General features: G+C 34.2%; 1 protein-coding gene across 1 annotated transcript; it reads left to right on the top strand.

Annotated features, from left to right (window-relative positions):
* The first annotated feature begins 251 nt into the window (after positions 1 to 251).
* Positions 252 to 3,938, top strand: LOC149531396 (uncharacterized). The gene is made up of 4 exons (XM_089809346.1): positions 252 to 679; positions 1,729 to 2,249; positions 2,912 to 3,089; positions 3,367 to 3,938. The coding sequence occupies exons 1-4, from the start codon at positions 484 to 486 to the stop codon at positions 3,837 to 3,839; spliced, it is 1,368 nt and encodes a 455-aa protein (XP_089665472.1). The 5' UTR covers positions 252 to 483; the 3' UTR covers positions 3,840 to 3,938.
* The last annotated feature ends 13,214 nt before the right edge of the window (positions 3,939 to 17,152 follow it).

Here is a 17,152-nt window from a genome sequence, read left to right as displayed (position 1 = left end):
GTGGAACGGTGTGGTTGATTATTTGGCTAAATGGGCTTCCTAGCATGGGTCGAATTGGAACATTATTGATCATAGGATGCTTCCCCTTGATTTTTCTCAGATGCTAGATCATCTTGTGAATAAAGATAAAGTTTTGTAGTTCTATTTGTTTATTGTGTTGCTTTGTTCTCTTTGATATTCAATAAAAAATTTACCCCTCTTTTAGTTAAAAGAAAAAAGAAAGAAAGATTAATCTCACAATCCATACGATTATTTTAAAAATTATCAATTTAAAATATGCGGGCCGACGCCCCCATTTCCCTTACGGGGCCGACTCTGCAACCTTATTTTGCAAATATTCGTATAAATAACCACGCTCGCAGCGACAAATATGCCCGCAATTGTCCAACTTTGTTGTCTTATTTGTTGAGAATACAAATTCACAATCTTTTATGTTCTTGAGCGAAATCGTGAACTTTACATTTTTGTTTTCGCAAGTCGGAAATGGAGTCTTATAAATCGGCAAAGGGCAGGGTGGTTTCACAGGACAATTATACAAAGAGCAGCCAAATTCGAAATAGAAACTGTGGCGAGCTTGGCCATTTTGCAAGAAATTGGCCTATGAAGAAGAGGAGTAATGGTGTACAGTTCAAACCCCAGAATCAACAAAAATGCATTTGGGGCCAGCGACCTATAACGGGTAAGGACTCTTTCCTTGTCCTCATTTGCCATAAAACATTAGGAACAATGTCATTTTACAAAACTAGGAATTGCATTCTGCTTGAATCTGAGGAGCCCAATATTACTTTTGAAATATTTCAAGCTGCTGCACCCCATAATGTTAAGTTTACATCTTCCAGCTAAATTAAATACAAGAGTTTTGAAGAATCTACGATTCGCAAAGTAAAATTGAGTACAAAAGTTTTAAACAATCCATAATTGGTACCGCAGGATTTGTTGCGAATCTAGATCCCTGGGCTAAAATCACTTTTTCCTATTTTGAGATAATGCAATTTAAGTGAGGAATATGCTGGATGTATTCCGTGTCGCAGTTTTCAATGCAATTTAAGTTATAATGGAAGCGGGATTAATTTCAGTGCATTCAAGTATATGAGATAATGCAAATTTTCTTAATTTGAGATAATGCAATTTAAGTGATAATGGAAGGGGGAACAATTTCGATGCATTCAGGTATATATGATAATGCAATTTTCCCTGATTTGAGATAATGAAACTTAAGTGATAATGGAGGCGGGATCAATTTCGACGCATTCAAGTAATTTAAATTAGGTTTCTGAATTGAATACTGATAGTTCTATCCAGTCTCGAATCAAAATTTCTTTTCCTTGGTCCGGAGGGGTTTAAGAGCTGGGAATTATCTGGCTGTAAGAGCATCCCAGAGGAGGTACAAAATTCTCTCCAAACTTCAAAGGGTCCACCCTTTAAACCCTAGCTATTTCATATAGTGCTCAAGTCTCCTCAAAATACCTATATTATTATCTAAACAAGCACAAAGGGATGGTACTTTAGCTCAGCGAACAAAAATTCTAGCACAACTTTTGAAACAGAGCATTTTAGATTCTATATCAATTTGTTTGAATTGTGAGGTAAGAATATTCAATTTCGTTTAATTTTGGGCTGAAACTACAGACAATTTAAGGAGATAATTTTGTTAGAGTCAGTTTTTGTGTGCAAAGCTTGAGGACACTTTTATCTGAAGTTCTATACATTTTGTGCATCATGCTGCAGGCATGTGGACGGATAGCTCAATTATGTCCAATTTTAAAGCCTCCGAAAGTTCATCAGCCTTACATTCCTCTGAAGTTTATTCCTCATCGATTTCAGATTCATCTAAGTATTCTTCGTCGTCAGCCACAGATAAATCTGAAGCTCAGTATATGAAAGAATTTAAAGACATGGAAGAAATACCGACTCTTCAATGTGCAACTTCGGGTGTAGCTCAGAAAGCATCCGATGAATGTCTTCAAATTCCTGTTGGCAGTGGTGTCGATTCCCATTCACAAGCTACTCGGGACCCTAAATCATGTCACAAGGCTGTTGAATCCATGCATAATTTATCAGTGTTGCTGCTCGGTAATTCATCATTGTCAGACAATCTGAGCGAATCTGACCTTCAAGTTCTCCAGTCTGTCATCTGCAATGTATCTCAATGTCTTCTGAAAAGTATGGGTGTTTCAAAATCAACAGATGTAGCTGCATTCATGGCTGATAAACAACTGGTTGCTGCCAATTCGAGGAAAACTCAAAAGGTTTAATTCAACTTATCCCTAAGCTTTTATTAATTATACTTTCTAGGCTATAGTAGCTATTTGATAAGGATAGTTGAAATAGTTTAAGATTGTTCTATTGCATTTGGCATTTGCTTATTGATAATTATGAATGAAAGGAATTTAATTTAGAATAATAGGAAGTTTGAATCTATATTTTTCCCAATAAAACAGTTGCCAGTATGATTTTCAATAAGCTGGTCCATAAACCATTGCATGTTCTTCCTTTTTATAAATAACATTCTTAGTCTGGTAGTAGTAATCATGAAGTGTCCAAATTCCTGTTTTTATTTCAATATTAATTCATAGTTATTTCTCATTTAGAATTATAGGAAGTTTGAATCTATATTTTTCCCAATAAAACAGTTGCAGTATGATTTTCAATAAGCTGGTCCATAAATCATTGCATGTTCTTCCTTTTAATAAATAGTATTCTTGGTCTAGTAGTAGTAATCATGAAATGTCCAAATTCCTGTTTTTATTTTTATATTAATTCATAGCTATTTCTCGTATCTGTGTAAATCAATTGTTGTTGCTTTTGTGTTTATTATAATAAAAGTATATTGATTGATCTTTTTGAAAGTCTGTTCTACTTTCTTGTCATCCCACTCCAAAGAGATTGAATTGAATCTTTTGTTTTTCAGGATTGCTACGCTGCTGAAGAAAAGGAAGGTCCCGTTGGAAAAGGATCTTTTCAAATGTCTGCAGAAGTTTATCTCTCAAAAATGGCTAATATTGAGGTGGAATTGAATTCAATAAAATCTGAAATCAGGTGCCTCAGAGCGGGGCTTGAAATGGAGGGTGTAAAGAAGGGTCATGCAGGTGACATATTATATGTTCTCTTTTCATGTTGTCTTATGGAATTGGTTTTTTTTAAATATCTGGCCTTGGTTCATGTCACTTTTGCACTAAAAGGTATTAAATAGAATTCGAAACATGTTAACTATGACCAATATTGTTGGCTATTAGAAATGTTCTATTTAATCCAGTCAAACACATTTTCTAGGTTTTGAGCATCCCAGTACCAATTTCCTGACTGTTTTAATTTGTGTTTTATCAATTTATATTGATATTAAGTTGTTTCGTTACCTGTAACCAGGTACACCTGAACACGGAGATTTTGGAACTTCAGCAAACGTGACTGATGTAAACAATGGGAGTTGTCCAGAAGTGAATATAGTCTTGAAGGAAAATGAATTTCAATACACTTGTGCACCATTTTCAAAAGAGAGAAGGCATGAGTTACCTGATTTGAACTTGGATCCTATAATCGGTGATGAATCATTCATAGGTGAATGTTACATCAAGAAATATGTAGACAGTATTATTTCCCAAAGCAATATTAGCGAGGAGCCTATTCAGATAAGTAATATGAATAATACTGCTCATAATCCAGGGAATAATTTGGTAGAAGATGGTGCAAGGAATGAATGTCCCACTACGATTGGACCTCCCATTGATGTCAATGACTTGGAGAATGTTGATGTTGGAAATGCTTTGGAGGAAAATCCATGCTTGGAATCAGATTCAACATGGGAAGAAGTCAACTTTAGCGAGGAAGATCGTAATTAATTCTCTGATTAAAGATCATTTGACTTTACAATGATTTTTATAAATTGTTAAAACTAGATTCAAGCAATCTACGTAAAGAGATGAGTTTATTTTGTGATATTTCATCTCTCTTATATTAAGGGTTCTTCATTTTAAATTTGTTTACATTATATTAAAATTGAAGTAGTAAATATGGTTAAATTAGGTGAATAAGTTTGAAAATTTATATAGATGATCAACAATTTTCTTTTGAGAAGTGATCTAAAAATCTGAACTTTTCTCCCTTTGATTTTCTCTCTATTATTTATTTTTACCCCTTATTCAATCTTATTGTTAGGAATAAGGTGTCTCAACTTTGTATAATTCCTATTTTTATTATTATTTGTTTTGTAAAATGTATTTTTGCAAATAATATGTAAATGTGAGTGTACATGTCTAGTTGGCATGTTGATCACTTACATGTGTCAGCATCTTGAAGTGTGTGAAGGAGATCATGGCTGAAATGGTTATGACGGATTCCTATGACGCGTAAGAGCTATTTAAGGAATGAGCTATGACAGGTGTAAGAGCATCTTATGACATGAGGCCTATTTGGGCGCCCAAGAATGAGTGGTTGGTGTGTGTAAGAGAATATGCCAAAAATAGGTTGGTATGACGGATTCCCTTACACTTCTCTTGTGACCGCTATTTTTGGCGGATTCTATGACAAGCTGTCATTGCCTATTCAAGGGATGGACGCCCTTTTCTTGGTATTGGATGTACATGTGGCATTGTGCATGTTTCTTGGTGGTTGAGCCATGAAAAACGCCCAACTCCTTTGTGGGCATTTTGTTGGGTCTTAAGATGTTCATAAAATGAATATTGCATGTCGTAATGCAATAGTGTGATAGATGAAAGTTTGCAGGTACTGAGGTGCTGCTGGAGTCTTCTATTGTTGATGTTGAACTTGCATTGCAAGTGTATTGTAATCTTGTGTTGAAGATAATACATTGTGCAGGTTCTAGAGGGGTGGGGTTGTTTTACCGAAAGGTTTTTTCCCACCGGCAAATCTTTGTGTTATGTTTTTCTTTCTCTATCTATTTTCTATATGCATGGTTGGCTGCAATATTGTTGTTTACATGATATTGAATCTGTAAAGTGTAGAAGATTTTAAAAGGATTTGCACCATACTTTCCTTTTGAGATTAGTGTAGGAAGTTGTTTCTGCACTCGAGTTTCCTTACACTTATCACCCAAGTCTATCTAGGCTAACACTATGTATACAAGTGTTTATGAGATCTTGACAACCAAAAATTTAGATCTACATCATTTTTAGTTTATGAGATCTTGACAACCAAAAATTTAGATCTACATCATTTTTTCTATTTCTAGGTGCACATAAGTCTATCTTAAATCCTTTTGATATCTTATTTTTAGTTTTGCACATTAATTTCTTAATTTGTTTAGTCATAGCATAAGCACACTATTAACCAAAGAATAGAAACCCCTAGAGCATATGTATTGCATTGGTATCCTTTTAATTAGTGGGTGTTAATCATATTTGTCTTGAGCTGGATTTGTATTCTAATATGCGTTAGGATTAGGAGGTTGTATTTTATATTAATTAATGGGTGTTAATCATATTTGTCTTGAGGTGGATTTGTATTCTAATATGCCTTAGGATTAGGAGGTTGTATTCTATACTTGATCACCTTTTTTCATTGTATATTTTGGTGAATCTAACACATGTCATTTCCATTTTGATTTGGCATTTAGATCTCCTTTGTATACATTGCACATTTAGTTTGGTTAAGGTGGAAAGTATTGAGGAGCTTATCAAATTTCCCTAGGGACAATAATTAAAAAATGGATAGGAGCATAGAAAAAGAGGAAGAGGTAGAATACTTCAAAGAGTTAGAACATTTACCAAAGGAGGGAGCTAAATTGGAATAGAATGAAGAAAATCCATACCAAGGAAGAGGACGAGGTTACCATAAAAATAATAATGATAAAAAGAGGATAAATTTGTGTTCAAAGGAACTTGTTTTAAATGTGGAGTGGAAGAACAAGATCATTTGTATGCACACAAGTTTAAGCAAGAAGACTAGTAGTAATGGAGAGAACACATTTTTGGAGAAAGAATCAACTATAAAGTGGAGAATCCTTAATGGTCACAAGAGTATTGTGTAATGAGGAACCTGATCAAGAACCAATACACAAAAAATCTTTGTTCAAAACTAGATGTAAAGTTGCAAGGAAGTATTGCAAAGTCATCATTGATAGTGGAAGATTAGATAACCTAGCCTTAAAAGAATTGCATGATTATGGTTACCAAAGATGAAGCCTATAGAACCATACCATATTTCATGGATACAAGATGTTCATAAGATACCAGTAAGAAAGTAGTGTGTTTTAAAATTAAAAACTAGATCTTATCATGATGAAGTTCTTTATGACATTGTGTCAATGGAGTATTATCATATATTGTTGGGTACACCTTGGTAGTATTGTAGACAATGAATACAGGATGATAGATTGAATAGATAAAACATAGTGGAAAATGGGATGACGCGAGTATTGTTGACTTGGTATGAGGTCCTAAGAATAATAATTATACTATAATACAAGTTTTCTTGGTTAAAGGAAGGAAATTGTTCGATGGTATAAGGAAAGAGATGTGTCATTCTTTGATTCCAAGGAAACTTGATTTGGGAATGAAAAATGAATATCCTTAAGAAACTAAAGACTTACTAATAGAATTTGAAGACATAATTTTAGATAATATGCTTGATGGATCAGCCCCAATTAGAAGTATTGATCATTGTATGGATCTAGTTTAGGGAGAAAGTTTACTAAATAATTGAATGAATGTGGAAAAGAGGATTAATGTGGATCATTGATTGTGATCAAGAAGCTTCATAAGATGGCTATAAAACAAGTGTTTTGCAACTGAATTATTTAAGGTTCCATGCAAGAGTTGCTGAAAGTTAGAGGAGAGTGTGTATGCAAAGTTGAAGGAGAATCAAGAGGTTGTGAAGGAATAAGGCGACTAAACAATGTAGTGAGGAAATATTGTAGATTAGTCACATTGAGGTGATTATATTGTCATGTTCAAATCCTTTTGTAAAGGTAGGCTTAACAATCTTATAATATTTTAACATAGTAGAGCCCTCACAAAGTAGATCATCATAAGTTATTAAAATTATAGCCCTAAAAGGCACTTTTTTATTGGAGTAGTGAAGATTTTGTGGGTGTCATCCTCACCACATTTTTACCTTCACCTTGGAGGGTTCCTACATTACCAAATATTGTGTCATGTGTTGATTACTTGTTTATGTGTTTCAATCATGTAAGTAGATGTTAGATCTGATATTACATGTTATTACATAATGATGCACAAGTAAGGTTAATGTGGTGAACAATGTTTAGTTTGGTTTATATTTGAAGTGGTAAAAATTTTGAAGATCCTAATTCACCCCCCCTCTTAGCATCTTACTTTCCCATTAGTTTTCCAACAATCAATATTAGATCTAGGTGTCTAAACAAAAAGTATAGATCCACTTAAGAGTCAAAAATCTTATAGATAGAAGCCTACAAAAGCGGAGAGGCAATTGAAAATTAGAAGTTTGATTTTCAGATTTCATTGGAAAAAGTTAAGGCTACAATAGAGGAATTGAAGTTATCCTTCAAAAGAAGGAAGGATATGGAAATCTAGCAAAATGACACACAATACTAGGAAGAAAGAATTGAAGACATATATAATGAAGATAGATCTAGTGAATCTCATGTAGCAATAGAAGATCTATTGGAGAAGAACAAGATTCTAAATGAAGAAGTGAGAGCACTAAACAAAGAACATGAGATGCACTTGACAAGACTATGTGAAAACAATGGTTGATGAAGACAAGTTGTTCTTAACCACTTTATACACCAAATCCACAGCTTCACATGATACACTATTGAGATGGCTTGAACTATATATCTTGTGAGCTATAACATGAATTCCAAACTTTAGCTCTGCATCAATAACACTGCTTATTTCCATGCCTCTTCCATCCCACTCGGCTAGGGTTTTGGTTATTTTGGCTTTGGCAAGCGTGGGAAGGTCAGTGATTCAATGAATCATCTTCTTGGTTATCAAAATTGGTTGCTCTAACCATAATTTTCCATTATGCACCTGGCTAAGAATATACCTAATCCATTTAATTTGAAACTCTCAAGGCACGTAGGGAATATGTGTTAACCCTTTTGTTTCCAAATGTTGATGTTTGGGTTTCAAGGTTTCATCAACATAGAACTAACCTATGGCATCACCAATCTCAAGAGTACCAATTTCTTGAATTGCACATTTAAAATGAGTTTGAATGTCATTAACAATAAGCATCTTGGGAGGGATTTACAATTGAGCTCCACTACAGTCTAGGGTTTTAGCAACCATGAGCATGAGCTTGAAATATGGTGCCTTCCATTCAACACCTCGAACCAACATGTTAGAACCTTTCTTCACCTTGTTGCTACTTAACATTATCAAATTTCCACAATCCATTTGTAAATAATTTTTCTTCTGGATTTGATTGTGTGCGCTTTTTTACCATCAACATTTCAGATCATACTACATGATCCATCATCAGGATGAGAAATTGCAGGAGTAGATGCTGATGTCGGATACCATTTCACTCGGTAGCTTGAGAGAACTTTGAAAACTTTTGTAGAAAATTTGTTCAAGTTTCTTGACCGCACAGCAAATTGCTCTTCGCAATAGCTCTCAAAAATTCATGGTGAAAAATGAATTCACTTCCATACCTTTTGTTGAAAAATTTCCATTAATGCTTGGTATGGAGGTAGATGAGTTACCATTATGCTTGACAAACTGTCATCCACTTTTCCAATGATCACTCCGTGATGTCTTTGTGACTCGATAACCATAAGTGCCTTTGTTATTCCCAACCTTGCTTGGTAGAGTCTATGACCCAACCTCACTCAATAAGTTCGTAATAACCAGTACCGTTCTTACTCAGTAATCCCTTTTGTATCTTGTATACGAATTTGGATCTTTGTCACTTTTTCGACTAGAACTGATTCTAATGTCTTCTTTGATAGCCTAGTTCTAGTTCTTCTTTGAGAACTTAATTAGAAATGGTAGATTCACCCAATTCTTGAGTGACTTGACCATCATTAATTGAGCCAGTATCTTCAGTAGACTTAGGAATCTATTGCTATCTCATTTGCTTCCAAATGTTATCAGCTTTTGCCTTCTTTTCATCTTCAATTTTACCAGTGTTCATACAATTCTTGGCAAGATGACTAAGTTTTATACAAATTAAATATCTTATAGTGGTATCTCTTCTTCTTATATGATGTTTAACACAATTCATGCCAATCTGTCCAAATTCTCCATAATAATGACATCTACACCAAGTATTGTAGTCCCATCCAAATATTGCTTTCACAATTTGTTCTGTAGGATTCAATGTCTTTGTTTTGCATTCTAATGCCTTGTGTCCATGTTTATTTCATTTATGATAGTTACCTTCAAATTTTGGTTTCTCTTTGCATTCATTAGCCCTGTGACCATGCTGATTGAAATTGTAGCATTTTCCATTGAATTTTTCTTTTTCATTACTCCAACATTTGTTTAATATATGACCTATCTTACCATAGTGGTTGCAAATAGGTCTTTGATTCTTTTGAGCACCCTGTTTGGAAGATTCCCATTCTTCTTTGTATCCAATTATTGGTTTTCCTTTTTTCCTATAGAGATTTTGCTCATTCAATTGATCCATGTTTGCTTGAGATTTCATCATTCTTTCATTGATTTGCTTCTGAGTGTTTAAGTCATTTCTCAATCTTTCATTGATTTGCTTCTCATTGTTTAGGTCATTTTTCAATCTTTCATTGATTTTACTTTCAGATCTTAGCTAATTTCTTATTCTTCCATTGATTTGTCTTTCAAAATTGGGATCATTCCTTATTCTTTTATTGATTTGTCTTTGGCTCATGATTTCCTTATTTGCATTGGAGAGTTGATCAATAAAGTCTGTATGCTGAAGGGATTGATTCTGGATCTCATTATTCCTTCCATCCATTTCTTCTCTTATCTTGTTTCTTTGTTCTAGGACTTCACATAACCTTACTGACTGAATTTCTTGTTCTCTTTTCAGCTTTCTTACTTCTTCTTCTAGGGCACCATTTTTCTCTAGGAGTTCTTTGATTGCATCATTTACTTCATCTAAGATGCTTAAAGGGAAAAAATCTTCAATGTAGAGATGATCATTTATTTGATTTGCAAGTTCCTTTCTTCTTTTCAGGGTTTGGGAAAGTTGCTCCTTAGCTTTCTTGACTTGTGTAATGGTCATTTCCAGATCCAACTTTTCATTGTCAATAGCTTTGTCAAATCTAAATATCTCCATATCCTTGATCTTTGCTCAAGTTGTTAAACTTTCTCCTAAGAACCACAATGCTCTAATACCAATTGTTGGAAATATTCAAGACTATGCTAAGCTATTGAGAGGGGAGGGGTGAATCAGTAACTTCTAAAACTTTAACAATTTCATTTCTTAATCCAATAAACCAATTAGCATTTAATTCATCACCTCTAATCAAATTACATGCATGAGAAACTAAAAACATTAAAGCATCCACAACACTTTAACACAAAGATTTTGTGACCCAAAAACCTTCCAAATAGAAAGTAAAACTAGGGTGGGGATGATACCCACAAACTTTAGTACTGCAGTATAAAGTTGGTGGGATAAGGCTTACATTGATCACTTCTGATGATCTGCCTTGTTAGGAGCAATTAGGATTGCTAGGTCTATCTTGTGAGAGGATTTACAAACATACAATGAAGTATGCACTCAGTAAAGAGAATTAGAAAAGACTATTAGGTCTACCTTGTTAAAGGATTTTAACTAGTTCACCTATTAGGATAAAGCAATTTTGCTTATAGAGAGTCCTTGGTGTACTAATCACCTTTCTGTGATGGATTTGTCTCTGTTGCTCCTTCTGATGATATGGCCTTCATAAATCTTTATCTGTTGCTTATGCATATTCTTACATTTGCATTCTTGCTTTCACATTTTAGATATTTGAAATGATACAATACATCACATATATATACCAATCCAATTTACAAAATTACAAAGTTGGCCATGACATAAGTTAACAAAAATATTACAAAGTTGGCCCATATGAAGATACTTGGGTTCTAAAGATTGACTTGGTGAGGTTTTGATACTTGGCATCCACTGTCATTGCTTGGCATCATCATGCTCTTAGTAGACATAGAAGCTCAGTCCATACTGATCACTTTCAAGTAGTCTTGAACTCAGTCTGCACTAGTGACTTGGTAGATATTGTGCAACTTTGAAAACACTGAATCACTTGGTTACCATGGAGTGGCTTGGTTAACACTATCATCACATCTAATGAACTGAGAACTCAGTAGACACTAAAATGCTCAGTAACCACTGGCTTTGCATCACATGAACTATTAACTCAATAACCACTGATAAACTTGGTATACACTAAAATGCATAGTTTGAACTACTAAACTTTACACTAATTGAATATGCTCGATAATCACTAGAGTTGGTCGAAAGGATGTGGTAGAAATTGTAAAGCTTGGTGGCTACTAAATTATGTGACAAACACTATAAATTGTTCAATGAGCTCGATAGCTGTACAAAATCTGAATAGGTATGTGTCATAAATAATAAACTTGATTGATATGTCAACAACATAATGGAAAGATGGGAGGATTTAATGAATCTAACCTGATCCTAAGATGGGTGATTGTGATTAAGAAAAAAAAGATCAAAATTCTTTATTTAAGGAGATACAAGGCAAGAAGCAAGTGGAAAAGTCCAATTCCAAGTCTAATTCTTGAGTATGGAGGTGTTGCTTCAAATGGTGGTCACATGAATGAACTTTCAGTTGGAATACTAAGCAAGAAGGCTTAAGGAGATGAAGGCTTGAAGGGTGAACAAGCAATCAGAGATGAAGGGGAATGAATGGCAAGAAGAATGGAGAGTTGAATAAGAGATCTCAAATTTGCAAGTGAGTTATTTTGTTATCAGATCAAGTTGTACTATTACACTCTAAAAATTGTATCTATTTGGATAAATCCTTTGGATTAAGGTTGACCTAACAGTCATGAGTAAATCCTTTAATCGGATGGCATTCCAATGAAATTTTCTAAATTCCTCTAACAAGGCTCACTTTTAATAGGGTGATTGAAATCCATTTATCAAAGTCACATTTAACAATGTGCATTGTAACCTTTAACAAGGTTGGCTCCTCATAGAACTCACTTTAGAAGAGTGAATATTGGTAGCATGTTACTAGTGGTTTTTCCCAAATCAAATTTTCACATTAAATCCTTATGTCTGTTAGGATTAAACAATAGACAGAAATAACAATTACATGCAAATATAAACAATAATAGAAAATCATAGATCACAAAGAAAAGAACATAAGACGTCAAGATTTAATGTGGTTCACCTAATTCCTGGGTTGCATCCACCAAACAGCAAGTCTAATATTATTATGATCCAGTGATTACAACCTAATTACAATTGGTGATCCTTAAAGCTCAATACTACTGCAAGAACCAATCTTCACATCATTACAATAAAACAATCCCTAACCCTAAGCTCTTTTATACAAGTATTTTTACCACTTTAGGGTTATAATTAATAATTACACGTCAACCCAAAATCCTGATAAAATAGGGCCCAAAAAAAAAAAATTAGCCCCAAAGAATTTATGAAGTATGTAAAGTGCTTTCTTGATCAGTCACCACAATCTAACAATCTCCCACTTGGGGATTGATCAAGCTCCACACTAAACAACAATCTCCCACTTGAAAACTGATATTGTAGTTATAGCACTACTCCATGAGGCTCCCACTAGATCAAACTATTAGAAATACTTTAGAATAACTGAGAGGGAGGTGAATGAGTTTTACAAGGTCTAGATGTCCTAATAAAACTTTTTCACCAAATATATTGAGCCCATTAAATTGTTCATTCATCCAAGCTTAAGCTCTCCTACTTAGCAAGTTACTAAAAATCAACATGTAAACATAACACATGAAAGATCAACACATAACACAGTGATTTATGTGGAAACCTAATTTGGAAAAAACCACTAGTAACATGCTACTCAATTTTCACTCTTCTGAAGTGATGCCCTATGAAAGGTCTACCCTATTAAAAGCTACAACAAACTATTAAATGTGACTTGGTTAAAGGATTTAACTACCCTGTTAGAAGTGGACCTAGTTAGAGGACTTTAGAACATTCACTTAGAATGCCACCCTATTAAAAGATTTACAAATGACTATTAAACTAACCTAAGTCCATAGGATTTTACCCTAGTTGACACAATTGTTAGAGAGTAACAACAAAGATTTTGACTTGATAAAACTCACAACTTAACTTGCAAATTTCAGATCTCTTTTCAGCTATTCACAATTTGCCTGGCTTTTAGTCTCTCTAGCTCTGACAGCTTATCCTCCTTTCAAGATTTTTTTCCTTGAGTCTTTATGTTCTATGTACTAGTGCAATCTCCTATATGGCCACTTATCAAAGCCAAGTCTTTGTGCTCTATTCATCATTCTTCTCTCGATGTCTTCTGCTTGACACCCTTCAACCACTTTGCAATTTGGCACCCCAGCAACTCTAACTTCTTGGCCTATGAATCCTTAAATAGAAATCTGAAAAATGTTTTTCCCTCTTGATTCTTCCCTCCTTTAATTTTACTTCGAATGGATTGGGTAGGATTCATTGAATCTAACCCATATCTTGTTCCTTATAGAAATATCATGAAGAATCCTCCTGAATTCACCCAAAAATGGTTTATCTAAAATTTTGTGCCTCCAGCTCATCATCCTTATCCTCCATCTGGTTCACAAAATTCAAAGTAACAAACTTGTCGGCTTAGATCTAGTGAATCTTTGACTATTCAAATAATGCAGCAGCTTGGCATCATTGAAATTCTAGTGCTTGGTACATATTGTGTTACTTGGCACCAACTACATTTTACTAATGCTCGACACCTTCTATGGATTCACTTAGCATCCACTAAATTTTTTGATGTTTGGCACCTATTACTTGCTTGGTGCCTAAACTTGCTTGACTCCTTCTGTATCACTTGGCACACACTAGATTTTGCATTTGCTTGGCACTAACTAAAAATTTGCTCAGCATGAACTAGCTTGCTCTACACCCACTAATGAACTTAGTCAAGCTTTGTAGGTAGTTTTGTTACAACTTATCCTTCCAGTGTTTCTAAGTGTGGCCAACCCCTATATCTTCAATTATATTGTCAATACATCATTTTACCAATTTCTTAATTGATCCTTGTACTTCATTACAAAATCATAACTCAACATTTCTCTTAGGTGCTTTTGTTACATCTTGTTGATTAAATCTTCTTCATCAATCAACTGAGTGATAGTATTTGGATCTTATAAGAAATTGTCATTCCAGCAAATAGCAGGTTTGACATCAATGAAAAAACATTGATTGAAAACATTATTTATCAACCATCTTCCTTCTTTACAACAATCTCCCTCTTTGATACCAATCTTTTTTCAATCAAATTTCCAACAATCTCCCTCTTTGGCATTGATGGCAAACCAAACTAATCAACCAAGTTATCAAAATGCTAACTAGGTTAAGATAGTAAATCAAATGCCAAAAAGAAAACTTTATTCAAAATGATTTATCAACAACATAAACTAGCTTATGACTCTCTTTGCTGATAAGTTATCTTCTCCTTTTTCTTTCCTTTTTTTTTCTGCTATTTCTCTAATTTATTCTTGTCTGCATTATTTTCTCCCTCTGAGCTGCTATTTCCTTTCTACTTGTTTTCTGCTATTCTCCCTAAACACTCTTTTTCTCCCACTGTTCACTTTTGATCTTCTCAACTACTATCTCTCCTTGTTACATTTTGTTCCTTGAAATGTCTTTGTACCATTTCTCCCTCTACACAGTATTTCTTCCTTTGCATTTATGTTATTTCTCAATTTCTACTATTTCTCTCTTTGTCCATTTGATTGTGTAGATTTGATCATTTTTCCCTCTATATGCATTGATCAGTTTCTGTTATTTCTCCCTTTTTGACAACAATGTCAAAGACATACTATTTCAGCATCTTAACATGCACGTGTAGCATTTGTAGGTACTCCAATTTCTCCCTCTATCACCTTTCTTGTGATTGATTTGAAACTTTAGCACTTTGATTACTTCAGGAAAAATCCTAAAGTAAGTATCCTCTACATCAATTTGTATCATTTTAATAGTCAACTCATTTGATGCAAGGTAGTTTTTTTGTTACTTAAGTAGCCTTGGCTAGGGGTATCACCCCTAACTTACCTCTAAGATAGTCAAATGCATCTTTAGGTAGTGCTTTTGTGAAGATGTCAATAATATTTTCCTTTGAGCTAACATATTCCATCCTTACTTGCTTATCTTCCACCAATTCTCTTACATAGTGATACTTAATTGGGATATGCTTTATTTTGGCATGCATCATAGGATTCTTTGATATGTTGATGGCACTTGTGTTATCACAATAGAGTATCATAGGTTTAGTTTCTTCCTTCATACCTTGTAGCAGATATGTGATCCATACAATATTGGTGCAGTTGATAGCACCAACAACATACTCAACTTCTATTGTGGACTGTGAGGTACAACTTTATTTTTTGCTAGTCCAAGTGACTAATCTTTTACCTAAGAAAAGTGTTCCTCCACTAGTGTTTTTTTTGTCATCAATATTACCTCCCCAATCTACATTAGTGTAGGCTTTCAACTCAAACTTTTTACTCCTCTTGTAGTATAAGCCAAAGTCATATGTTCCTTTTAGGTACCTCAATATTCTTTTTCCGGCCATCAAATAATTTTCTCTTGGATTAGCAAAAAATCTTGCCACTATTCCAACAGCTAATGCAATGTCTAGTCTACTATGCACAACATACTGCAACTTTCCAATCATGGATCTATACAATGTCTGATTTACTTCAGCTAATTCATCATTCTTGGATAGCTTATGTCCTATTATCATTGGTGCACTGATTGGTTTTAAATCTTCTAAACCAAATGTCTTGAGTATCTCCTTGATATATTTTCAATGGGTCACAAATATACCATTTTTTAGTTGATGTACTTGTAGTCAAACAAAGAATTTGATTTCTCCAAACATTGACATCTCAAACTCATGTTTCATTTGGTTAGCAAAATCTTTGCATAGGGCATCTTTTCCTCCAAATATTATATCATCAATAAAAATTTTGGATATCAAAATGTCTTTCCCTTTTTTTGCCTTGATATACAGGTTGTTGTTGTCATCTGTTCTCTCAAATCTTATCTTCACAAGATATTTGTTCAGTCTCTCATACCATGCTTTAGGTGCTTGCTTCAAGCCATAGAGTACTTTATGTAGTTTACAGACCGTATCCTTGTTGTTGTCATCAACAAATGCCTCTGGTTGTTCTATGTAGACTTCCTCTTCTAGTATACCTTTCAGAAAAGTAAACTTTACATCCATTTGGTAGAATTTGAAACCTTTGTAAGCAGCATATGCAAGTAGTGTTCTCAGACCTTCCATTCTTGCAATAGGGGAAAATGTGTCCCCATAGTCTAGTCCTTCTTCTTGTGCATACCCTTTGAAAACTAGTCTGGATTTATTTCTTGTGATCTCACCATTCTCATCAAACTTATTCATAAACACCCATTTGGTACCAATCACATTCTTATCAGCTAGTCTAGGAACTAAGGTCTAGGTTTTGTTCTTCTCAATCTGATCTATCTCTTCTTCCATAGCTTTATACCAATTATCATCTTTTGTGCATCCTTCACCATTTTAGGTTCAATCTTGCTCGATAGGCATGATTCATTCCTTAGTCTATTCCTTTTCATTGGTCTTGCTTCCTTGTTATGAATGATTTTTTCTACAGGGTGATGTCTTCTCACATATTTGGATAGTCTTGGTTTTGTTCTTCTTTCCATATTTGGTCCTTCAGCTTCAGAGTCACTATGCACATTTCTTTCTGGTATTCCATCATCATCTTCATGTGTACTAATTTCAGAATCAGAATGTGCATTATCTTCATTCTACAACTTGGCTTTTGAATGTAGCTCGACATTCACTGGCTATGACTCGGCTGATACAAAAATTTGTTGTTGATTTCCAACCTGATTGACAGCTTCTTCTTTAGTAGGCATTCCTTCATAGAAGTATACAAAAGATCTATAATCTTCTAGTTTCTTGGATTCATCCACTTGGACTTCTGCATGCTCATCAAAATTTACATTTTCACTTTCCTCAATCTTGTCAGTGTTAGTATTC

This window comes from Cupressus sempervirens, chromosome 11 (assembly GCF_028749045.1).
Source record: "Cupressus sempervirens isolate cs-2001-9-10 chromosome 11, ASM2874904v1, whole genome shotgun sequence".
NCBI lineage: Eukaryota > Viridiplantae > Streptophyta > Pinopsida > Cupressales > Cupressaceae > Cupressus > Cupressus sempervirens.
This window is presented reverse-complemented; position numbering and strand designations above follow the sequence as displayed.